At 37.4% G+C, this 26,939-nt stretch overlaps 1 protein-coding gene across 5 annotated transcripts in view; it reads right to left on the reverse strand.

Moving 5' to 3' along the window:
* The window catches only part of ARHGAP29 (Rho GTPase activating protein 29), a 51,677-nt gene that overhangs the window by 10,132 nt on the left and 14,606 nt on the right, over positions 1 to 26,939 (reverse strand). For 4 of the 5 annotated variants that reach the window (XM_039555917.1, XM_039555916.1, XM_039555915.1 and 1 more), the window contains exons 3-13: positions 17,454 to 17,597; positions 9,063 to 9,159; positions 8,628 to 8,700; positions 4,742 to 4,802; positions 4,102 to 4,239; positions 3,752 to 3,816; positions 3,186 to 3,296; positions 2,996 to 3,076; positions 2,517 to 2,705; positions 2,139 to 2,276; positions 647 to 837 (exon numbers count right to left, since the gene is read on the reverse strand). In XM_039555917.1, the coding sequence (XP_039411851.1) occupies positions 647 to 837; positions 2,139 to 2,276; positions 2,517 to 2,705; positions 2,996 to 3,076; positions 3,186 to 3,296; positions 3,752 to 3,816; positions 4,102 to 4,239; positions 4,742 to 4,802; positions 8,628 to 8,700; positions 9,063 to 9,159; positions 17,454 to 17,597 (1,288 nt within the window). Of the gene's footprint in view, positions 1 to 646; positions 838 to 2,138; positions 2,277 to 2,516; positions 2,706 to 2,995; positions 3,077 to 3,185; positions 3,297 to 3,751; positions 3,817 to 4,101; positions 4,240 to 4,741; positions 4,803 to 8,627; positions 8,701 to 9,062; positions 9,160 to 11,159; positions 12,059 to 17,453; positions 17,598 to 26,939 lie in introns of those variants that run through there. The other variant, XM_019291736.3, reaches the window with a different exon arrangement.

Consider the following 26,939-nt stretch of genomic DNA (forward strand, 5'->3'; position numbering starts at 1 on the left):
CATTTGGCATGCTGACACAAGGAGCTATCTTTGTCTTGAAGTCTTTACTTCCACATTAGCTGGATCTTTCATAGTTTAACAGTAAAAACTTCCATTTCATACAGGTTGGAAAAAAATAATTAAGTTATAACATCTCCCCACAAATGGACTCTGAGCTTTTTTAGGCACATAGCATGAGATAAAAATCGAGGAACACTTCCTGCCAAAAGGTTGCCAAATGTAAACAGTATGAAAGAAGCTACTATATGTAGCAGCAAGGCCTGTAGAAGAGGAAAACTACCTCTTCAGACTTTCTAACCTGATTATCAAGTACGACTGCCACACAACACTACCAAGTCCAAAATTTACATTTTTAGTATTAACCAGTACGTACATTAAAATAGTAACAAGTCAAGTCTTGCACAACAACTGTCAATGTTTTAGCAAGCCTTACTGCATAAAATGACATTCTGCTTTGATGTCAACATTGTATATAATCTACAATCTAAAAGGTGAGACAAAGACAATAGTAAAGCATGGTAAAACACCAGGATTACTTTAGTTCCTCCAAAAACATTGTTTTATTGTTAAACACATTAACATTCTAAGTTATTCTAAGTTGTTCCATTCTAAGCCAAGCAGTTGCCACCTGTACTTTGGCACTTACCCATCAACCTGGGAACTCTGGGTTTCAAAACAACCTGATTCAACAGGAACACCATCCTTTGGCAAACTTTTCACAAACTCTGAATACTGCTGACCAGGGTCATAGAGTTTGGCACTCTCACAGAGGGACTGGCAGTTAACTGGAAGAGACACAACCTGAGCATGCTGCAGCTGGAACAGGTTAACTGTTGCCTGTTGGGAGAGAAAGATTTTCATTATTTGTAGATCATTTACTAAATATTTCACTTATGCTTTGCTCAATCCAAATTAATGCTGTAGCAGGAGATTATTTGAACAGTAAGACTAGAAACAGTAATGTGTTAGTTCGTGCAAGTCTGAAAATTGACTGTAAAAACTTCATCTGTAATAGGGATACGAGTATTTCTCTCCTCTCTGGGTTATTGAATCCTCCCAGAGGCAAAGGCAATTCCAATTGCTTCTCACTTTGCGTTGATCAAGATAAACAGCAAGGGCTTTTGCTATCAAAAAGGCTTTTTTCATGTTCTGGAGGGAATATTAGTCATCACTACAACGATGAAGTAGTTGGAATTCCAAACACAGGTGAGCTCCGTATTGTCTTAAGGCATGAAATGGACAAAACTCTGTCCCAACAGACAGATTAACTGAACACTTTCTTCATTAAATTACATAACATTTCTAAATGATTTTATCACATGCCAGAAACCAGAAAAGGGGGACACTGCATAACAGCTTCATCAGCTTTCAGACTGCAAAGCAGTTTGCAATTTAAATATACTTGAACTGACAAGTCTGTCTATGCTTTCTTCTCTTCTTATGGGTTGGTTTTGGGGTTGCTTGTGGAGCAGGGTTAAGTTTGATGTTTTATATTCCTTCCCTGGCCCAGCATTAAATTGTCATTGTCTCATCCAAATAAACCAAAAAACCCAAACAAAAATCCCCAAACATCTCATGGCATAATGCGTTCTTATATTCTTCAAATTTTTTTTTTAAATTGTGCATGTAATATGCAGTTTTGACCATCACTTCCCTATTACACACAGTAAATTAGTATATTCAACTAGTCATAATGGATCCTGCAGTAACTGAGACTGCCATCAAGGCTGAAGTGTGTTAATGTCTGTTCTGGGCTTGATCTTTGCTAATGCACTAATTAAAGCAAAGAAAGCTGTACTCTTAAGCAACAGAGGAACACTACTGCCATCAAAATTTTGAGAAGATATTTTATTTTATATCATTTTATATAATTTTATAATTTTTTATTGTGTAGTCAGGGTGCTTGCAAGGCAACAGCTCATGAAACACCCGAAAATGTTCAAGACCCGCCTCCCCATATATTTTTTTTTAACTCCTACCAGAAAGAGAACACAAATAGATTAAAAGTATTCCTTCTTCTTCTGTTGGCTTGACATCTGTCCTTTGAAAGATTTCTATTTAAAATAGGGCTTATGGGGCTCTTAGTTTTAACAATATATAAATATCTGTGCAAAATGTATTTTAAAAACCATGCTTACAGCTTTAAGAGTAAGATCACACTGGTAAATAAGCTCCCGAAGCTGTGTTAAAACATCACTTTTAAAGCTTTCCAAATCATTTCTTTTTTCTTCAACCTCTGCCATGCTTGTTTTATAGTGTTCATTGGCTTCTTCAGCCTAAAGAAAAAACACAAGTATAAAGAGTTGATGGACTGCAGGCCTTGATACTAGAAGCAAGAAAAACCACCACTCAATATGTTTGTAGTTGAGATTCCCTTTTACGATTAAAAAACAAAAGAGCACAGAATGATTAAAATTAAAAACGTGAACTGAACTTACTTGAATACCCTCATTGGGAATGCGTGAATAAAACCAGTATAGGCTTAACTTTAAAAGCAAGGAACAAAACCTCTCTACCTTTTGCAGAGCTTCCTCTTCCAGCCTTCGCTTTTTTTCCAGTTGCTTGCTGAAATCTTTCACAAAGCTTCCACTTGAGCCAAGATGTTCTTCCTCAGCACGAGCAGTACAGGATTTTGCCTTTTCATACTCATCTTGACGCTGCGTATACAGCAACTTGGCTTTTCTTAGAGCAGCTTCCAGCTCTTGCTGCAGAAAGCAGCAAAAGAAAAAGCAGAAGAATCAACAGTATTAATTTTTCAGTTATTTAATGTAATGTTTAAAGAGACTTATGCACAGGTCAGTATGCTGCAGAACAAAGTGTACAGTCATTGAAAGATAATATCTTACAAATACCAGATTACCATGAAATGGACAGTTACATCTACTTTCAATAAGCCCCAGAGACAATGTGTCAATATAAGTGTGTAACAGCTTAGTTTGAAAGTTTCACCCTTTTGCAGAATTCTAGACTGAACCATTAGATATGAAAGAATTACCATTTTTTTCTGTTCTCGCTGCCAAAGGTCCTTGATCTCTTTCCTTTGTCTATCCAGCTCATTTTTCCTTCCAAGAAGGGGCTAGATAGGAAATATTAATGGAGTACATTAAAGGCATATAGGCTGGAATTTTGTTCTTTTAAATATTCTATAAAATGATATATACTTATGTCTTTTTTTTTAAGCATACCTGCACAAATTTGTTAGACTGGAGAGCAGCAGCTGTTTGTTGCCAAAGTTGACTGTTCTCAATATCATTTTGAAAAGCATTAATGAATATTGACTGGAATGGCATATAATCCTAAAATTACACAAAACATATTAATGTTCCAGGTAAGACAGAGGGATAATGACATTCTAAATGTCTGTATAACTGAACTATATTTTCAATTAAATTTAGTAAGGTATTTACTAAAATAGGTATGAATGTCAGTTATGAATGTAGAAAATTACTAATTTCTCATCTGCGATTCGTTTTACTAGGAAAAAAGTCTGCAAGTCCAAATCACAAAGCATACAAGACATTAGGCAGAAAAAAGAATATTGTGAAAACTGACCTGCATATTCAACAAAAATAGTATTACATATCCAAATTTCCCTAACAAATGGAAAGACGCAAAATGCAGATCTTTTAGTATAGTATAAATCAATTCTGTATCAGCTTAAAAATCCATTCCTCAACATCAGAGTTTTACTCCTGGGCAAGCCATCCAATAAAGACTCAAGACTAAGACATAGCCCCTAAGGTCTACTCACCTGGTGTCCAACAACAGCTTTAGCAGTTTCAGCCATTTTTGCTAAGTTTTTAGCACACTCCACTTCTGTTGAGAAAATTTCACGGTTACTGTTTACATTATAACAACAACAGTTATAACACATGCTAAATGCTTTTTACAGCCTTCCTTTAACAAACAGACTACAGAGGGGACCACCTTCACTTTGTTACAGGCCTTTAATTATAGGAAATGCATGATAGCTCTGTCCACTTCAGTGGAACAGCTACTAATTTAGAAATCACATTATTGACAGTCTGCAGCACAGAGGCCTGACAACAGATTTAATTTCATCATGACAAAGCTGATTAAATGCCAGAAACAGCCACTCACCCAAGCTAAGCTTTTTTTCTACCCATGAGACTACATCCTTGGTATATTTTGACCATGCTTTAGCATAAGACAGAGCCGACTCAATTCCGCTGTCATTTCTTAGGAGCATGCTATCAACCTCCTCTGCTCGAAGATGTCCTGCAAATAAAGCATCCAACACAAAGAAGTGATTTTGAGACATGACCACACACTGAGAGCAAAGCCAGTATTAGCCAACTGTGAGTGCTTAAGCAGCTCTGATCTTGAGTTGGTCTTTAATGCTAGTTGACTCTAAACAGGACTGACAGAGGTTTTAGAACAAATTAAAGGGTCATAGTATTTTATCTGGAGTAGTCATATGGTCAGCATAACTTTCTTCAAGAAAGTGACCCAACAAAACACCAACCGTATGACAACACACAGAAGGTGCTTCAGGCCTTAGTTCTTCCCCCCCGCCCCGCCCCCAAAGCAACCTGGGCTGATTATTTACAAAAGAATGAAGCCTTTAGAATAGCTTTTTTTTTTTTTTTTTTTTTTTACAGTGAAGTTGTAATGGCAGCACAGGTGTAAAAAAGTGACCAAGCAACTTACTTAGAACATTTTTAGAAGAAAACCCACACAATACAAAATGGTGTTTATCAATGTTAAATGAATGACCTACCTTGAATATCATCCCTTTCATGCAGTGAACCCCCAGACGCCACAGAAAGATTCTCAAAAGACTGTTGTACAGGAAAAAAAACATTAAGTTCGCAAAGAAAATCTCTCGCTGGAACTGAAAGCTAACAACATAAACAGCATTATCTGCCTCCTTTTTATTTGCAGATAGAGGAGAAAAAGCAAACTGCACCATAACTCCCTCTCATCTAAAGTACAATAGCTTTTAAACTCCCATTGCTGTCAAATGAGACATGATAAATAGCAAGGAATCATTATACACCTTTACATCAACAAGTTTGGAAGTCTGTGATGAAAGAGTTAAATATCAACCAGAATTGTTAAACAATTAAGTGAGTGCCAGCTTTTCTAAAATCCCTCCCTATCTTTTAGAAACCATTTCACACAGACCTAATGCCAGATACATATAACAGACATCTTTCTACATGCCATTATGAGCCTGTACTTCTTCCTCAAGGGAATAAAGTTAGGATTTTTCATAAATTACTTGCAGGTGGTGCACTGTAGGCACAACAGCTGACTAGTAACACTTGCTAATGAGGCCCTGACAATCAGTACAACCTGACAGAATGTAATCCAATAATGAAAGGAATTTAGCACATCATGTCATCCCTACCTTTGTCCTCACACTGCATTTTGCTAGCCCTTTAAGTGTGCAAGTTGAATTATTTGTAGGACTGTGCTGCAGACCTGACTGCTCAACAAATTTAAATGAACAAAAAGTTTACTTTGTAACCACTACCCCCTTAAAAGCCAAACCAAAACAGACATCAAACTCTACACAATTTTAAATGGATAAACTACTTCTGAAAACTTTGAAGCACAAAGCAGACAGAAAACAAAGCTAAGAAATAGCTGCAAAGTGCCCTTAAGCTTTGCAAGAACAGCTTGTTTCCATTTAGACTCTGGCACTGGTTTATTTTCAGACATTTGCTAAAATGAAGCACAGTTATCAATGATAAAGGTAGTTTTGGTTTGTCGGGGTTTTTTAATGTAAATGAAAACTGATCATAAATCACACAAAAATCCCTCAACAATCATTGTTTACTTCTCAGCAAAAGCAGCTTTTCCATAGACCAAAACATGCAAGGTATTAATCATCAATGACATCAAACAGAATCTAACTACAGTCTAAAGACCTGCTTCGTTCCTAAGAAAGTGGAATACTATTACAGTGGCTGTCTAATACAAGAAAGTTTCAACAAAATGGAAGGGCTTTTCCAGAACAGGTGGGAAATCTATCCGAAGCTGTCCCCAACTAAACTGTTAAAAAACCTCTAAAATCTTCATTTAGCAATGGATCAATATTCGGTTGCAGAGAAAGCCTGAACATTCCTAGATTTAGTTCAGATTTTACATAAAATAGTACTGTCTTCAAGTAGATTTTAAAGTTGTTAGGGAAGAAAAAATAATAATAAGAAAACCACCATACTTTATATTAACTTGATGCACTTTTAGGTTCTGGTCCTAAAAATTATTTCCCATTCTATAAGACCTAAATCACTGCAGTCCTGAAAACTGCTCACTCCTTTCCAGTAAATCAGGCACACTAGTTAAGGCAGCTAATCAAAGGTCACTCATTCACATTCACTCATTGCAAATATGTTATACCACATTTTAGAAGGAAACATAAATAAATACTTTTATCTATGTCCTAGAACTTATTATCAGAACTTGATCCATACAGCTTGCCCCCTCAAGCAACCAATGACTCATCCCAGTAGTTCTAGCAAAAATTAAAAGCCTGACTTCTAGGTAGATTTCACTTCCAACTTCGACCAGTCTCCTGCGTCTTTTTTGCCCTCATTACCCAAGACTCACCCTGACACAGGCAAATCTCTTCACACACTTTGAAAATTTTATCCTTCTTTATTATGCTCTCAGATCTGCACAGCATCAAATAGCATTCAAATAGCTTGTTGAGTAATGAAAGGTCAGACATGTCTGTCTGGTCTCTTCCAGTATATTTTACAGCTCTTTTGTTTTTAATTTAAAAACATCTTTGCTTCCACCTTGTACGTCTGGTTGAGCTACAAAAGCTAAAACGAGAACAATTACATTTGCTAAGAGGGGGTATACATATTTAACTTAAGCTTCTAAGTGGAATGCCTGCAGTCAAGAGAAGCAAGATCAGCACTGCCCACCCCCTACCTTGGAGCCATCCTCATCAGCTTAATTAGGGAGGTCCCTAACTAAAGAGACAATTAAAATATTTCTCCTTAATCAACCCTCAAAGTATTTACATGTTAAATTCTACCAAAATGTTACGCTCTGTTTAAAATACAGCTAGCTGCTATGATCAACCACTGAACACACACAACTACAGAAAAAGTTAATATAGCTATTAAATATTTTGCATTTAACGCCTCTTAACACTCATCTTCTAGTTGGCCTCCAAATGGCACTCTGAATTGTAAATCCAAGTGAAATGATTCACCTGTTAAATGTATATTTATTTGCCTAAGTGAAAATGTACTTAAGACAGATTTCTAAGAAACTGAACTGTGTTATCCTACCTGCTCTAGAATTTATAATTGTTCATCTTCACATTAGGAAAAACAGGAGACACTACAAAAGCGAGCTTTTAAATATAAGCTGGTGATCTCTGAAGCATCAAGAATGGAATTCCTTCTTCATTTCGCTATATTCAAATTTGCCCTTGGCCTTCCCCCCACCCCCATGTTCAGAAGAGTGATCTTTTAGACAATCAATCATTCACGTCACAATACAATATATAAGACCATCTCATTCCACAAGCATGTATTTTTACAATGCAAAACCATTTCAGGATTAAAATGTTGGCAAATTCAGCACCTTCCTTCTGTCGGTGAACCAATTTGATGAACCTGTACTTCTTCAAATAATCTCATTTAATTTACATGAGATGCTGAGTTCTATGCTATTTTATTTTATACTTTTTATCAGCAGCCTAATTCTAAGTTTGCCAGAACCAGTTTTCTGGGCAGCCTACTTTTCTTCCATATTGTTTATGAAGGTAAGTTTTGTAACAGCTACAGAAGCAGAATTTGTGTGATAACACACATGGGAGAAAGATGAGTTACCAAACATAGTGAAAATTTGAAAAGACTACTCAGCTGTAGCTGCATGGCTTGCTGCACACAAGCCTGTGTGAAGAAATGCTAAGTCTTAAATATGTTTCAACAAAGCCTTAAAAAAACTTTAAAAATTCGCCATCTAACATTTTTAACCTTGCTACAACTTAGCTTGTAATACACACTAATTATCAATTGTATCTTCCTTGCATGTTACTCTTATTTGATTTACCTGAAAGTCTGTTGCTAGATACACAAAAATTCAAAACAGAATTTGGTTCTGAGCATCTTTCAATCATACCTTCAGAGTGTTTAAAGGGGAGTTTAAAACATAAGTGTTTTTTCTTTGACTACCTATAAGTTGACAGTTCTTTTAGTGAATTGTTGCTGAAACAGTTACAGCACAAAGTGGGCTCTGAAAGAAGGAAAGCTCATTTTGTCATGAACACTAGTCTCTAAAAGCCAAAATGAGGTCATTAAACCTTTGGTTTCCAGGTTTAACAGGTAATAGTCTAACTACTTCAGTGAGCAGTCATTCAAGTATCTTACTTTTCAGTATTTATTTTCACTTAACAAACTAAAATATCGTAAAAACAATGACAGCAGGCAGTCCTGTCGAGTCATTGCTATCATTTAGAATTGAGAATACATTCAAGTATTTGAAACCTTGAATACACGTTTTTCCTGGGTTCAATCTTCTTTTTAAATTCAGACGACTCCAAGTGTCCCAGCCCCATGATACAGAGAGTTTCAGTGGAACTGAAGTCTCCTTTAACAGATATCATTTTACACTCCAAGAGAACGTGCTTAGCCTACCCTACTTCTCCGAGATACAGGAAGTCCCAATGACGAGCCATTGTCTACATCTCCCATAAGGAAGTCTGAAACACTGCCAGAAAAACAAAGAATTGTGTTACTTCATCACTTTACCTCACCAAGCAATTTTGTGTCACTGAATTCAAAAATTCAGGTAGTGTTACACTAAGTCCTGTAGAAGTTCTGCAAACCATTTTTAGTAATGGTCTTATATTCCCTGCGATTTCTATACCATCCTAGATTTCCTTATTAAGAAAGAAACCCCAAACTGATAAAACCACAAAGCAGTAAAATTGTTCTAGATGTAGTTAATTTAAATTACTTTATCAGAAAATAGTTGTCCAAAAGAAAACTAAAGCTTTTGTTATTGTTGAGCCTTAATTTGATTCAGCTCCATTGAGTTCTTTTAAAAACTCTTTCTGGATTCCAACTTACACGTTTCCAAAGGTGAATGCCAATGTTTCAATGGAGGAAAATATTTCACTGAAGAGTTCTCTCTTGTTTTCCTCATTAACTTCTTTGAAGTTCACCGCTTACCAAAAAAAAAAAAGAAAAGAAAAAAAGGCTGAGAGGTGGATCAATCAAGCAAGTTTACTAGGCCTAGAGACAAATTTTACACACAAAGTCTCCTACAGAATATGCAACATTATGCTTTTCTGAATAATTGAAAAAACACACTTTTAAAGAAGATTAGTGAGAAAGTAAACACTAAAGGAAAAAATTTAACACAATCCAGATGCTTCCCACAATGAAGTCAGATTACTCTTTCACTTCCTGTATCTTCCCACTTAAGGAACAGCTTTGTGTGGAAACGTTGGTAATGCATGGAAGACAAAAACAGTCATTTACCAACTAGAGTTAAATCACACAGCAGCAGCAGCACCACAAAGGAGCTCACAAATACAGTCATATTTGAAAAGCTGTTTCTTTTCTGAGTAGAAATTTCAGAGTTCCAAACAGGAGCAGTAGCTTGTGGGGATGCCCCCCCAACCATATGCAATCCAGAACACAGCATTTCTGGCTTGAGAACAGGCAAGCAGAAAGCTATCAAAAGGTGGAGTCCCCTGAAAAACCCTTCAATTACTAGCTCCATATTCCGGGAAAAGCCACTCGGCTTTCCCTGTTAAAAGTGGGGAAGAAACTCAGCATAACTATTGGTGGTCCAAACTAGGAAGAAGAGTGTTACTGGACAAACTAGACAGTTTAAAGCGGTGATCAAGTACTCAGCCACTTAACACAGCCTTCAGCATGCTTCCATGACAAGCTGGAATAATGAGACAAGAATGATTCATCCAGAGCTTCTATTAACAGCTACTAAACGAGAAGAGGGAGAGGGAAAGGAGACGACAAAAAGCACAACCATTTTTGTCTGTTTCCAACTTAACTCCTTAATCAATGGGGACTGGGAGATTTTTTTGTAGAAAAGCTGCAATACACTCCTTTGAGCTGAAGCTGTACCCTCTGGATGGAAGTTTCTCCCAGTGTTACATTGTGAGAAATGACCATTTCACATTAGTATTTCTTTTCCAATTTACTTTTTTTAAGTTTATTTTTTTTAAGCAATGCAATACTCTTAATTCTCTACATGTCTGAGTCACACATGCTCACACCTATTTCAGAGATACTGCAATGACATGCATACAGGTATTCACCCCACATCACTTTTTGCAAAATCTAACAAGGTTAATTTGTCTTCCTTACATTTCAAGTCCAAATAGAACACAATGACTTGTAGAAGTAGCAAAAATAAAATAATGTTATAATGTTGCCCACTCTATACAAATTTTCTCAGCAAATTAACAGGCTTTAATCTTAAAAAGTATTTAGCTTCCTGCCAGATGCCTAAATACTAATGGGTAACAAACAAAGAAAGTACAGTAATCTGCTCCCCCATTAGACTTCCTTTGTGAAAGGAAAAGTTTTTAACCAGTAAAGTAACACAGTTAAATCAATTCCTTTTTACACAGTGCGTCAACAGACTTGATCAACATTTTTATAACAACTATTTCTATACAAAGCCATTACAGAAAACACATATTCCTCTCAGGGGCAATTTTTACAATTACTTGCAGATACGAAATAATGTTGTTGTAAGCCTACAGCAGAAAACAATTCCTGCATATTACAAAAACACTACCAGTCTCTGTTGACACAGTTCACGGCTAAATTACAGCTTCTCCTACCTCTTCGTTCTGCTACACTTTGTAATTACACAAAAAAATGCCTCTGGCACCTTTGTTTGAAAAGAGACTCAGTAAAGCTTCCCAGATGATTTTTCTTTTAATATCTTTGTAAATTGCAGTGGATTTCTTTTTTTTAAATTCAGGTTAGTTGAAAACCTCAGCTTTCCAGAAATAATGCTGCATATAAGTCCAAACTTTGCGTTCCAAATCATTAAGCACAACAGTCACAATGAGACCTACTGATTATTAGCCACTAACGACTGGAAAAATCATTTAAGAGCCTGCATGAAATGCGAATTGCTTCAAAATTAGAAGGAATTAGCAAAAACTGTGCATTCAAAGCACTTACCACTGAAACATTCATATATCCATTAGCCGCAGTGTCTTTGGAGAGAGAGCACCTCTTTCACTTAGTCAACAAGACATTAATACAGAGAGCCTTTCCCTAAAGAAACGCCGTCTGTTTCACTCTGTCTTCCTGTTCCAGGAAGAGTTTTGTTAAGCTTTACACTTCATATGCCAGAGAAATCCTTTCTCTTCAGGATCCATCACAAAAGGAGTAACAAATCTCAACGTTTTTCAGATTTACTTCTTTTCACTTTTCCCAAAACAGGTTAGTCTAATCTCCTAGTAATTCAGTAGAATACCACCAGCTTTTTTCTAGCTTACCACTGGAATGCTGATGTACTTAACGTCAACTTTAAACCACGCACTCTCTTTCCCCAGGACATCCTGACTGCACACAATAGCTACTGACAACAATGAACTATAGTAATCTTTCCATGTCTGGAAATGACAGCTATCTATCTACAGTTCTACAGATTTCAAAGCAAGTATACAACTAGACAACTCTTTTAAGCAAGATTTCAGGTGACATATAATGAACCTCAATCATATGACAGTGATACATTAAAATCCAGCACCAGAAACGCAAGCCTAGCTTACACTGGATCTCTATTTCCAAAGCTGTCTTCAAGCTGAGGTGGGTTTGGCAATCTCATCAAAATGCTGCAGTATGATGCAGTTTCAACTCTTGGGTCATGCCATCAAAACTTTTTTGAATCAAGCACAGACTAGGCTGGGGAACCCAAAACAGCCATGGAAGTTTTGGAAGTGAGAATCCCAGAAGCTAAAGCAGTGACTGAGGACATTTGAGCAATGCTTCTAAAACTATGAAGAAAAGGCTGACAGCTGTCAAGACTGAAGGGCAACCAGTGCCTTTAAAAGGTGATGCTTGGATAGTTCCCAGTGAACTCACAAGCACATAGCCCACGGGACACAGCCATGCTAGAGTCTGCACAAGTTCACTTGCTGCCTCAACCCTGCTGCCCATACACACATGCAGGACTGACAACATCAAAGCTGCCTTGCCAGCTGTCTGCAGAGCCTGGACAAGTCAAAACTAAACCAAGCTCACAGAATTTGCTCTTTGCAGATTAATTTTCTCATACCTGATAGATAAATATGGTGACATCACAATTTTTTTAGACAGGAATACATCTTCAATCCATACTTTACTAGCTGACTTACTAGAAGTAAGCAACTGGCTGACTTCTTGGAACTGAGTATCTTTGCAACCAATTTTATCTTTAACATCACAACAGTGCTTTCAAAAACGTTTCAGAACTATTTCAAAAACAAAACCACCACCCGAGCAAACAAAAAACCCAACAAAGACAAAAGGACTACTCCCTCTCCCAAAACAAAGACTTATAATACTTCTTGTTATTACCTCTCTTCTTCAATAATATGTAAAGTAAGTGGGGAGAGGAACATCAGTAAAGAGCAATAGTATGGAGATTGGAAAGAGGCAGAAGAATATTCTTGTATCCTAGAGAGGATCAACAAGCTGTCCAGGCCCCACTGTTCTACTTTTAGTTCTTAGTGCCATATAATTTCACCAGCCTGTACTTACTACCAGGTCTGGCAGCCTCCTCAACTTGAGCTGGATGCCAACAAGACAATTTCAAGGAACTGTTTCCTACTCCTTCCATAATAAGTTTTGCCCTGAATGTACATCATATATACACCAACAAAACTCAAATAACTTCATCTTGCTTGAGGCATTTCTTTTTGATGCAGAACTACTACGAAAAAAACTATGCCTAAATAGGAAATTTCTGAAAACAAAGGTTAACTTTCAGCTTTACCAGGAATCAGTGTTCATTCTAATGATTAAGTCAAAGGGTGTAATTAAGAGCAGAAGAAGAGTAGAAACTTGAATTCAGCATGGATGGGATCAGGAGAATCATGTACTCAGGAGCCATCAACTATTTAAAGGCACTGAGTGGAAAAATAACTATGAATATGATACCGTGCCAGAATGGGAAGTGACTTACAGAAACAGGAATCTGAACAGGTTCCAAGCAAGATGTTCCAAGTAAGTCTCAATTCTTCTAGGTCAAGTGAGGTATCATTTAAAAGACATTCTTCATTAAGCACTCAAGTAGGCATGTATAAGTAGTAGAGTCCAAAGAGGCCCAGTGAACCATGTCATGTTCATGATATAACCAGAGAAATCCAATGTGTCATGTCCCACTCTTCTCACTGCCATTCTCCTTCAACCTCAGTCCAAAATAGGGCAAGCCTAACAAGTCTGTACTGCCAAGCATGATTCTCTGTAGCAAGATTCAGATAACATGTTACAGCTAGTTTTTCCTTCAATCTATCTAAAAGGAAAAGCATTGGACATCCAAAGCAGAACCACAAGCACATTTGTATCATGCGCATTGAAGGTCCTGAGAAATGGCTGAGAGGCTTGAAAGAGGGTCAGAAGTACTCTAATATTTTGTTAAATATTCACACTTGCAGTAATCTAAAGGGAGGCAGTCTATCTGCACTGGACATGTTTAAAGCCCGGTGCAACTTCTCATAGTTATGAGAACACTTCACAAGACAGAGGTCACTAAGGCTTCAAAGTTATTGTAACTGATTTAATGAAGAGCAAAAGGCATTTTTTTTTGTTATAGTAGCAACTTGTTCCTGTATGAAGTTCCAAAGACAAAGTAGATTTGAAACCCTGACATTATGCAAAGACTCAAAATCCAGGAGGTGGAATCATGTGTAAATCCCAGCTTGTTTCTATTTCATCCTCTCCTAAATAAGCATCAGAATTTTTCTATTTCAGGTTAATTTTCTTCCTAGTCATAAATCCAACTACAGAGTGCTTCCATATCTTTTTATAGTTCTGTCCTCCAATGACAAGAAACAGATGAGTCACATGAACTGTTCATAATGTCACATTAACAAAGACAGGGAAGACAGAGGAAAAAGGATACTGGATATGTTCTACCAGCTCCTCACATTCTTGTAGCTTCCTGTTTATTCAAAAGTTGCATTACCTCTAGTGAAATAACCACAGCTGAAAACCTGTGAATGCATGTGTTACAGAGAGGTCACTGTAAGTAAACCTGAGGTCTGATATACTTACGACCATCACAACATGCTGTATTTTTATTTCCGCTTTCTCAGTACCAGCGGTCATACAGTTCAGTTTGAATATAAACTTGGAGCAGTATGATCCTCAGAAAAAAAACAGCTGTAAAAACCAAACAGGTGCTAAAGGCAAACCGCCTTCACATTTACCACAGATTACGTTGGGGGAGGTAGTCTGTTTTCATACAGCAAAGGCTTCACTGTTCCCAGAGAAGTAGGACTGAAGCACCAGTCAGAAAGAGTCTTGAAGTCTTGAATCTCCCCATTTCCATCTCCAGAGGTGTGACAAATACAGTATGTGTCTGAGCAAGCACTGACAGGCATTACAAAAATCTTCATATCAAAGTACTTGTTTGTATCAATGGCTACAAACATTGAGGCAGTACTGACTGAGACCATCTTTAATGTGATCTGGAGTTCACCTTCCTTGCAATTGTGTGGCCAGGTCACACAGCCTGGATCACAGGAAAGACTGTTTGCCACAGAGCGAGTTTGTATTTACTTCAGCCAAAGGATCACAGAATGGTTTGGGTTGGAAGGGATCTTAAAGCTCTTCCAATTCCAGCCCCCCTGCAAAATAATGCAATCCCTCCACGACTGTAGCTCCTCTTAAACACAATATATTAACGGAGAGTGAAGTCTACCATACAAGTCTTACTAGTATATTTCAAGTGCAAACAACTAGATCTGTTCAGAGGAGAAAAGGTAAAAAGTATTTGTGAATATCTGCATTGCCAAAAAAAAAAACCTTAGTACTAAAACTATTTCTTCTGCTCACTATCAAGGTAAAGGAATGAATCCTAAAAAAAAAAATTCAAATCACAGCTACTTGTAAAAACAGGTAGAAACAGAAGCATATAAGGAAACGTACAAAACGCAAATGCATCTGCTCAGGGTTCAGTGCTGTTGAAACTGTATGATAGAACACTACACACCAAGAAGAGAAAAAAAGTATGGCATCAAATTCAGAAAGCTGCAAGTACTCTGGAGGAATGGATTATGTAATTTAGCGAAGTGCTTAATTCTCCACTTCTGAAGTAAAAGGGTAGGAGAGAGAATAGATAAATCTAGGTCTGGAAAACTGGCTCAGCACTAGAACTATAGAAAGTGGCCTTGGACTTCCATGGACTTTTAAAGTATACACAAAAAATTCACAAAAAGCCAACATAATTATGGACTCAATCAACAGCCTTACACCCAAGACAAGGAAAATTATTCTACTAGTTTACCTTGTGAACTTGGACAGTACAGACTGTGATTAATATGGGGCATTGCACATCAAGAATATTAATAAACTATGTAGTCCAGGAAGGATAGATGATATTGCAGTGGTTTTTGAAAATATGATTTAGCAAAGGCTGATGTGGTATGATTTACTTGCATACCTTAGGTCACTTTTCCTCAACATTTCTTGAATTAAAGAACAGCTGAACGTTGTCCTGTGTCCACTGAAATTACGGCAAAATAGAGGACACAGTCATCTCACCACAGCACTTAAGCATGGAAACAGCTTGTCTAAGGTAGAAGTAGAATTACATTCACCAAACAATTAACATGTTCCCTAAGCATTGACTACCACTGTATGTGTGTACTTAACTCTCCCCACAATCAATCAACAAGCAAACAGCACCACGAGGTGATGCCTTGGAGTGGCTACCTGAAAACAGAGGCTAGACAAGATTAAGAGAATAAAAGTGGGTATTTATTGAAGGGCCTTCAATAAGGTACACTTATGGGCAGAGCCCTAGGGCTACACCCAAAATGGATGTCGGGTCACAGGTTTTTCACACTTTTATGAGTTTGGTCCATTTGCATATTGGGGTTAATTCTCCAATTACAATTTCAGGTAATGATGTCATTACCCCAAGTTTGTTCCCCCTTTCTAGAAGTTTAATTTACATATTTTGGGGCCTGAGGCAACAAGGTGTCCTTGAGTCCAGGCCTAGAGAGGATTTGTTATGTCTAACCAGAATGGGAGAACAGCAGCTAACAGGCTATATGGAGTTTCAGAGTTACACACAAAAGCAGTACAGGATCTGAAAAATATAAAAGCTAAATCCTAAGGCATCAGAGGGATACTCTCTGCGTTTCTGCTGTTATGTACAAACCTCTAAAGCAAGTTCAGAAGTTATAGTCCTGTCCCACGAGCATGTGAAATACCAGGTACAGAACTATAGGAAACACCACGTGTAACACAAAGTAAATGCAAAGTAGTCTCCTAGTACCTGCCAAGATCAAACAAACTGGCAAAACTATGTATCAACAGGAAGAATCCATAAGAAGCTTATAAGAATCCAATATATAGGAATCCAGAAGCTAAACACACTAGCATTTTAACTGATATTCCCACTTTACTGAATCAACAATATATTTCAGACATACTAAGATAAATAGGAAACAAGAAGGAAAGCCTAGAAGAGGAAGAAAAACTAAGCTATATGTCTCTGAAGGAAGATATCCTATATGATTTAACACAGGCAAGAGGTAGAGATTTAACCCTACTCAAAGCTGGTTCCACAGTAATATACCAGACTCCAGAGTAGGAAGAGCTGCAGTCAAAGGTTACACAGAGAAGGAACAGGTTTAAGAGGCTGGAGCAATTGACTGCTTCACTATTTGCATTTTTCTGACATGCCGAAAACTGCAGTAGCAAAGATCAACAGTAGAAAGTATTAACATATGTCTGCAACACCACTTCTTGTTGCTATTAACACCTTTACTGACAAATGGCTATGATCCACTTGTGGAATTTATAACTGTTTGACCATTCAGATTTGGATTGCTCAGAGATTTCTTCACCTGATACAATACCATTCCTACAGATTCACAGAATTAGGCAAAGATTCTTGGCAAATCCCAAAGTGGATAAATGCCAGATTTATTACTCTGTGATATTATTCTGTGATACTCAGGTAAAGAAAAGCTTAAAATCAAAGGCTTGCACTTTTAGAATTCAATGTGGGTTTGCACTTAACTTCCTATAAGTAGAATTTTATCACATCAATGAGAGAACAAGCTGCTTAATATTACTCTTCACTTTGGGAAGTGTTTTTTTAAACAACTATTAAAGTATTAATCTTAAAAAAAACCCCCAGTTTCTTCTGTATATGTAAAATTCTATCCATAACTCCAAGCCAGAGTCAATCAAGTCTAATTACAATTACTAATTACAATTTTCCATTAATATGGAAAGGTAGTTATTCCTTACCTTTTACTTTTGCAATAACTGTTCCTGCAGCACTAAGAATATCAACTGAATTTAGAGTCTGATGTTTATTTATCACTGCTTTTAAAACACGTAGCAACTCCCCCAGACGTTCATGTACTACTTGATGCAGGCCATCATGATTTTCTGAAAAAAGTAAAGGAGAAACTACATTAAAACAGTGAAATAACACCCAATCACATTACAAACCACTGTCATGGTATTCAGCTGCATGGAATTCTAGCCCATATTGAAGCAGAGCCTACTTAGAATAAAGAAATTGTTACAAGATAGAGTGATACTAGCAGTTGCCAATAGTAAACTTGCAATATTGTACATCATTTACACAAACTTACCTCTCACAAAAAGTCAAGCAAGTAAACTCTAAAAAAAAAGGGGGGGGGGGGGGGGGATGGGAATTCTACACCAATACCCTAAGGTTTCTGAATTAAACCATCATCATCTACTCATGTCATTTCATCAACCACCATTTTGATAATTACATATATGAAAAAAGGTATCAACAAAAGCAGATTTTGATTGTTCATTAAGTATTTCTTCACCTGATACAAATTCAACACCATTTCTGTATATTTGTAAATTAAAATTTCTGGCAAATGTTGGCTCATTTTTAATTACAGTATTAGCAAAATCTAAAGTATCTTTCCTATATAAGCCTAGATCTACAAAGATCTGTCTTTAGGCACATCAGTCCTGGTAAGTAACTTGAACACCTAAATTAGGCCTAATCAGAAAAATTCTCAAACACACACTCCAAGATAGAGATGCTTTTTACAGCATATGCCTCTTACTGTGTGTGTCTAAATCCCAACCCCATCTTAGTTTTTTAAAAAAATACTTCTTGTTGCATCCATAGCACAGGTTAAACCACAAGCTCTTCTGTTCTGTTATAGAAGAGGTGCTGGTGCATGGAATTAAAGTTTCTCATGTGCTAGAGTGCTGCGTTGCAAGTTGTGGTAAAAAGCTTTCAAAATCAGGAAAGTCTAGCTTATGAAAAAGAAAAAGAGGATCTAATACAAGCTGACTCACTTCCCCACCGAGCAGAGGCAATTCTGTGTTGCCTGTGGCCATGATAACAAACAGGTCAATACGGACAATTACAGTACAGTGCAAATTGATCCAGTGTTTCTCAGAGAATAGTTTCAACTCGGAGCCATTTTTTCTGGTGACAAGACACTAAATTTAGGCTAGAGGCACCTAAATTTTTCTGAGGAATCCACATACTACAATATGACACATCAGTACAGTAGATCACTGCTGCCAAGTGTGCAGGTGGGGGGGGCTACACACAAATTATATATGTTTGTATCAGGTACAATAGCAAGTCTCCTAAGGACCTCTGTGCTTCAGGCTTTATTTCCCTACATGCCATCTATCAGGAGATTTTTTTTTTCCAACTCAGACAGGCTTATACATTGTAGAAGGAAAAAACCTTCACTCAGGACATACACTAAGGTAAAAACTATCTACCATTCATGGGCACATTTCCTGCTGGAAGGGACAAGGAAGCTCTATCTGTAACATGACACACAAAAGTCTAGGAAAACCCATTTTACACAGCAGTAAATTAGGGAAGTTCTATGTAACTTGTTAAAAAAAACCCCCCAAACCAGTTGTGGCTTTTTCTTCATTTACACCTACATATAATGATTTTTAAAACTGACTCAAACACAGGTAAGGCAAAAAAATTTCAAAAGCCTGGTATGCAACATGGCCATGATTCAGTGCATCCACATTAGCAGCAGAGGTTGTTTACGACAAACACACATTGATCTAAAGGCATACTATAGCTGAGAGTTCGCAACTTAATGGGGAAAACAATCCAGGCTTGAAGCAGTTTCCATGAAAGCAACAATAGTAGAAGCTGCAACCTCGGGTAAGAATTTTTTTATTGGGGATATGAAAGAAGATTAGAAAATTTTAAAAGGCATGAAAATACCAGGTAAAATCAATTGCTTATCCACATCTTTCAATTCTATGTAACACACCTCAGATGATTAAAGTGAGCAAGCAGGAGCTTCAAAACAGAAAAGGGTGATTCTTCATGTAAGCGACCTGTGGTATTTCTTGCCAAAATACAGCATTGACACAAGAAGTTTACATGGAAACAAGGAGAGACTGGACAAGTTAAGTTTTCCTGTGGGTTACTAATGAGTCAGTAAATGCCTTGGTGGGTCTGGCCATGAGTTCTGGCCTGTGCCTTGCACAGCCTGTGGGTGCTGCTGCTTAGGAGCCTAGACCAGACTGGCCGCAGTTCAGTTCCTCAGCATCCATGACTGCTGCACCACAGCTGTTCCTACACACGAAACGGAACTGCTGCCTCTAAATTAACTTAATTCCTTTTGAACCTGCCTTCACAACTTTTCATTCAACTACTCCACACTATTCTACTGAACTACCAAGCATTGTACTAAACCAACGTAACTTGCAACAGCTCAAGAATTCTACTAAGCAAAAACAGTTCAGAACATATGTCCAACCTCTTTTTACTTTTCTCTAACTATTCAATTTTGGCAATCAACACAGCTCAGACAGTGGGTTAGACACAGCTTTAGCCTAAGCCAGTATGGCCACTGCCACCTTTTAAAACTCAGAAAAATTTTATAGCTGCCAAAAGGATAACAAGTAATTTTAATGGTCCCTTCAGGCTTTAATCCATCATTTGTACTCCATCAATGCAACAATAAATGCTGTTGGGAGTACCAGGCAGCTCCAGGCAAAGGCAGTGATGAAAATGAAAAACAGCAAAGCTGTACTGATGTCCACATACTCAAAGTGTATCAGACAACATAGAAAATAGATCTTAAAATTACAGTAACATTATCTTCAGCAATTAGGTTATTAATAGTTAGAGGTAATTCAAATTAGTTCATTCAGAAATATGTCTAGTGTGTAGAGTTAAGTTTTGAAATTCTTAAGGAGGTAGTCCTTGGAGCTTGTATCTTATCTCTTCCTACAGACCTCCAGAGGTAGACAACTATTCCACAGTTTTTCATCAGAACTAATTATTTTTATTGGCAGGGTTGGAATGGATGGGCTTTTATGAAGGTATTTGAAGACTATATGCCACAAACCATCCCTATCACCTGTCTCTGTCTAAGCAGGACATATGCAGTCCTCACATGAAGAGCATGAATATTGTGGTCAATGGACTAGAGATGGTTTGCACAAGTGCACCATTTGACCAGAACTGCACCTCTTGCCTCACCAAGATGATGATGGTGTCCCCGCCTTCTGACACACAGATGCTCACTTGTGTCTGGAGAGAAGAGCTCCTAATCATGGGATCAGAACACCCATACCCCAGGATCCTTTTGGCAACATGCTAGGTAGACTTTTGGACCCATAGCAAATAGGGGAGGGGAAACAAGGCCATAAAGCAGCCCAACCAATGTACAGATTACTGTCAGTTTGAGAGTGCTCAGGAAGGAGCGTATCACAGACATACATCAAACAGCATGAATTATTCTTCGAGTTCAATGTGACTCACAACTACAGACTTGTCATAAGTCACATAGGTCAAAAAAGTCTCTTAAGGTTCCTTATGTGTTTGGTAAAGACAGAAAACCACCCCACCCCCCCCCAAGACTAATTAAAGCAAAATTGATCCCAAAATGCAGTTTCTTACTATTAAAATTTGATAACATATCTTGCCAGAACACTAGAGCTGGGGGAAAAGGCAAAATAAGTGAGAAGGGGAAAAAGAAAGAAAATCTTGAAATAGACACAAGCCTCTTCAAGTCTGAAACAGAAGTAACAAGCTTCGAAGGGAAATGCTAGTTGAAAACAACCACTGAGTTGAATCAAATGTTTATCATACCATCCAGGAGAACACTATCACTAAAATAATGCATTCAAGCAGGAGATTACTTATTTGTACTCTCAAAAGCAAAGGTCTGGCTACACCCAACTTCGATTTCTTTGTATTCCATCACTGTATCATTTGTTTACAAAATATCTGAAACATTGTTTCTGTGCTTCCAGAAGACAAAAGGTCTGTGACAAGTGGTGCTTGGGGAGAGGTGGGGGCAGAAGTCATCAGGAACCACAACTACACTGCATTCACAATGACGGAGACCAAACAGACACTAAACCAGAGATTTCCTGTTCAGGACAGATTTAGAAACCTCAGGCAGCAAAACAGTCTAAATATGCCAGATCAACAGAAACACAGTTTTGATTCTAAGAAGTCTGAAAATGGTTGAGATCAAACAATGGTAGAGCAAATACTGCTTACAGTGAAAGGAATGCACAAGGAAATGTGTCTCCAATGAGTACCTGCAGCAATTCAATCTAACTGAAGTAGTCATAAAATAGATTTACTTTCAGTTTTCTTTCTGTCCCTTGTATCACTGTACACATTCACTGATGCGCATGAAGTCCTGCACCAGTGGATGCCATCTCTCAAGCTTAATAGCATGAAACGAAAAATCCACAGAATTCTAAAGCCATGACTGCCAGTGATCCTGCAACACAGAGGCCATCTCGGAGCACTTGAGTTCAGCTGTTCACTCAGGTGACTAGTTTCCTGCAATCTCCTGGAGGAGTGAGTCAGCCCCCTACCTCTCAAAAAGGAAAAAACAGCTCTTAAAATTGAAGGGGGGGGAAAAAAAAAAAAAAAGGCTTGGGTAGAGCTTAGTAGCCTATCAGCAAATCATCTTTCACCGGGGGGTTGAACTGTCATTCACAGGAGCTGAATACAAGCTCTTCCCAAATGAAAGCATACTCTGTGGAAGTGGAGAAAGAACAGGATGAAAAAACACATATTCAAAGCTGACAAGCCTAATATACAAGAATGATAATACTAAGCAGCTGGAAAGTCTGTCGTTTGGCAAGCCATCTCAGTAGCACACTATTGTCATTAGCATCCCACTCCTCAACGGTTTTGATCACCACATTTTGTAACAGCTCACCCATCTTTAATGTAAAAGCATAATCTACCTATTTTCTAATTTTACGTATCTCTTAAAGGGAAGTGTTTGTTTAGTGAGTTACTAAGCGATAATGTCCTTACAGCTATGGATTCTATTCACGCAAAACAAAATCAAATTTGCTCATCAAGCTTGTCAGCACCAGTCACTCTCCCTGCCAAGTCAGGGCTGGTCACAATACATGCAGTCAGAAAAGGCACTGCTGTGTCAGTTGGCTGGCATTCTTTTGTCTGACCTGATTTATTGTTGGCCCAAACATTTCTGAAGTTGTTTATGTCAACAAATGTTTGCCAGGATAAGTTTAAATACACACTAACAGTCTTTTCCCCACTACACTGCTCTTCAGACCTATACAGAACAGGCACACCCAGTTCCACTTACTGCTTCTCCACCTAGAATATTAAGGCCTTTGAACAGCAGCAGACTCTCTCTCTACTACTTGATTTCCACCAGTCCCAAAAGAAGGGAAACCACTAATACAACTACTGTTCTGCTGTGGCTAAAAGTTTGCTTAGAACAGAAGTTGGTCACACTAATGAAAGACAGGGCAGCAATCTAGATAGAACAACTGAAAAGTAACACATCCCTGCAAAATTCTTTGAGTCAGAATGCATGTGAGACTGTCAAAGCAGATATTCTAGCTCACAACATGTAATAAGGTCCAGCTTTCCATTAGAAGCTTTTTACAATTAGAAAGATGTGATTAGTTATGTCGTGCATTCAAATAGTTTTCAAGAATGTTACACAGTGCGGAACAATCCACCATGTATACTCTCTACAGCCACAAGTTTATATACACAGACTGGTCTCTTTAGACTGGGGGGAAATCTACATAAACTCACCCCATTTGTCAAAATCTTACTATAAACAAAATAACTTGGATTTTTGCACAAGTATTTTCTCCATCTACCTTCACGAACAAACTACGCCTTCACTATGATCAGCATCTACCAAGAACTCACTCTATGGACATTTCCAGTAGAATAAACGGAACTGATGAGAACACCTAAATGCCCATTGTAGCCATCACCCTCACTAGGTCTAGTCCTCATTTTGAGAACTCCCTTTGTAAATCTGTTCTCCTGGGATCAGCTAAAGTGTGTGTACTTCACCTCCCCTTCTACTTCTACTGAAAGATAGGAGTCTCAATTCCAGTTCTAAGCACCATTTCACATCTTCTCCATAAATCCTGGCCTGTTTCAGGACAAACAGGCCAGACAAAACAGTCTTGCAGGATGGTGGTGAGAACAAGCACACAAACTGGGAAGCAATTTCCCCAATATCTAGACTCACAACTTTTTATTAAAGTTTCACCATACAGAATGCAATCAGCTCCTCATCACTTTCAATCTTGGAAGGATTCAGAAGAAAGATGCTTGAGTAACCAACATTTCAATATGCAATACCAATATCTTGGCTAAGAGACCATTCACTCTTATTTACTAAAAATGTCATTTTTGATCTTAAGGTAAATTATATCCTGTTTCTAGTACATTATATAGAAGGATTACATGGTATCACTAGTTATGCCACCTAGGGAAGGGAAAAAAAATTAACATTGGAATAAAGCTGATCCAAAATAAAACAGATTTAATCTAAATTCACATTATCTTCATCTATGTCCATATTGCATACTAGGACACTGTCAGCACTCAGGTCTGAACCTGATCCAGACTATGAGACTTCCCAGTGAGCATCACAGAGTAGGCAAAACAATCACATAACAATGAACTGTGTGGAAATCACCTAATTCCTACATCTGCAGTTTGGCAAACAGTCCCAGATTAAACCATCATTTTCTTTTTGCCCTCCTCTCTCTGTCAGCCCCATTCTAACACGATTAACAGCCTGGCATATTTGTCTGATTTAACAGAGTTCACCACATTCCAAAGACCACAAGAATTAATCAGACATACAGTGAAAACATATTTTACATTGATTGTGGTTTGACCATAGTAAAGTTATCTATGTCCCTGCTGTCTGGTCTACTGTCAAAGCAGCTTTTTCTTAGGCATATGTCTAACTACATATGAGTTAGACATGATTTTCACTGATTGTATGGATATAAAAACTTTTTCCTTTAATGGTGACAGAGATATTTGTTGGTGGTCATAGTTCAGGAGTGATGAGAAAGCAGCAGTCTTAGTTACTGTATTTCTTCCTTTATGTGGCTACACGCTGCAGATGTAAGGAAGGAAACATTTTAATTCACTGAAACACTCAGAATTTCTGGAAGAATTTATCTCTAAAATCTCTAAGCTGGAAGCTGCCAAATGCACTAATGAAGTCATCACCTTTCTACCCTGTGCACAATGCAGAATTAGAAGCTACCTACCCATCCCTCTGTCAAGAAACATTGTACTTGAAGCTTCCAAATTAGCAAGACAGACAGCCCTAGCCTTTTTTGTTCATCAGTATCACAGCAACCCCTGTTGTCATGGCATCATTAAAACACACCACACCAAATTCACAGTCTTTGGCAACATGTGCTCCAACCAATGTTCTAACCACATTCTACTGAAGCAAAAAAATTTACAATTTACAGAAAAGAATCAGTTAAGAAATTATTTCAATGAGGAAAATCTAGGGACATGTGAAGTTTGATTAGGAATGAGGAAAAGAGAGAAAAAAAATAGCAACCCAAACCCCTGTATTTGAAATAAAAGTATAGAGTTTTGTAAGGGTTTTTTTTTTTTTTGAGAAGAGCAATATACTGACCCAGTTCAGTGAGAATGCATTGAAACTTCCTGCAAACAGCTCACTGAATACAGTATATTGAAAGTAGCACTGTTTGATTTCAGTTATTCCACACAAATAATGTTTTTATAATACAAGAAAATATTTAACATTTGGCAAGTCAGTTGCCTATTTACAGTTAAACTACTAAATTTGATCTTAAAATCAGGTTGCACAAATTTAGATTAAAATAAAAAAGCACCTGGTACTTAGGGGTTTTTTTTTTTTGCAGATTAAGGGTAGAAGTTCTGCCTCTACTTTTTGAAATAAGCACTGTGTATATTAAAGGCTTGCAATTTTTGCAGAAAAAATATTCCTGGGTAAAACACAAAACTATCCCCCATTAGTTCAGCCTTCCAGGTTAATTTTTTTAGCATGATGAACTTTTGTTATATATCACAAATGCCCAAATAACCCTTTCAGATTTGTCATTTGCTATCAGGGATTGGCCAAAATACAGCAATCTATCAATTTAAATTTGACCACTAACCATGCTGATTAGCCTCTGATGTGACCTTGAGCTGTGGTGGTTTTTGTTTTTTATTAAACTGGGCTAACATTTGCATCCCATTTTAGTTATGGACCAATTCTGTACTTGTGAAGTCAAAACTTTTTTAAGAAGTCCTTCTTGACTACACATATAGAGCAAACCCAGACTAAATTAATTTTCAGAAATTAAAGTTACAAAAATAAAGATGCCTTAAAACAATCTTTTCAAAAAGTCAATAAAATCAGTGTACATACAAAATACATCAGAATAATCAAAATCTTCTAATTGTGCCTACACTGAAAGCAGTTACATATTTTCCTTTTGTTGGTTTGCCAACTGACATCAGCAGAAAAGCTGTTACTTCGTATTCATTTCACATTTAAATTCATAGATGAATTTCCCATTTGTTAAAGTGAGGAAGCCTTTCAGAAAAAAACCTACCACAATGCAGCTTTTAATCTACTTCAATATGCTCAATATGCTGTACACTACATGCCTTTAATTTTTTTATTCTACTAGGCTTGAGATTCCAGTCAACTAACCTAGATGTGTTCAGCCATGCAGTTTAACCTTTAGAATACTTTAATCTTTTATTAAACCAAAATTTAGAGACCAGAAGCCAGTAATGAAAATTGCTAGTTTCCTTACGTACCTGTTTCTGACAAAAGAGAGTGAAAACACTACATGGTCATTTTAGTCACCATTCATTTCCCTGAATCTTCCCAGAGATTAAGAATAAAGCTAGGTGAGGATAATGCTTCAGCAGTTTCAGAACACTTTTTAAGTTAGAACTGGAAATTGTCAAGTGGACATAAGGCTATATTCTTTAGTATGAACACATTAGCAATAAACCTGATCAGCCACAGTTCACAAAAAATCATATCCATTGAGAAAGGCAACCATACCACTAGTAGTGACTAGTTACTTATTTCTTATTCAAGGATATTTCACTAAAACTTAGTCAAACAGTCACTAGACTGAACACCTGCCAATGGAAGACACTGTTAAAATAAAATGAGAACTCTTATGCTCTAAGCAACTATGTTCCTTGCATACTGCTTCAAGTTCTGAGAGTACATGAAGCAATATTCACTCATTTACATTTACAGCACAAATTTTCTGAAAAAAAGAACAAATCGGAAAATGAAAGAATCACCAGCAGGTTGATCATACCATATCAAACTTGCACACAGAAAGGGCAGTATCAAAGTTATGGTTTATTCATTCTAAATAAAATAAATTTAACCTTTGGTAACCAGCATCGAGAGATTATCAAACAATATTTAACCTTTAACTCACGTTAATTTTAGT

Source organism: Corvus cornix, chromosome 8 (assembly GCF_000738735.6).
Source record: "Corvus cornix cornix isolate S_Up_H32 chromosome 8, ASM73873v5, whole genome shotgun sequence".
In the NCBI taxonomy this organism is placed as follows: Eukaryota; Metazoa; Chordata; class Aves; order Passeriformes; family Corvidae; genus Corvus; species Corvus cornix.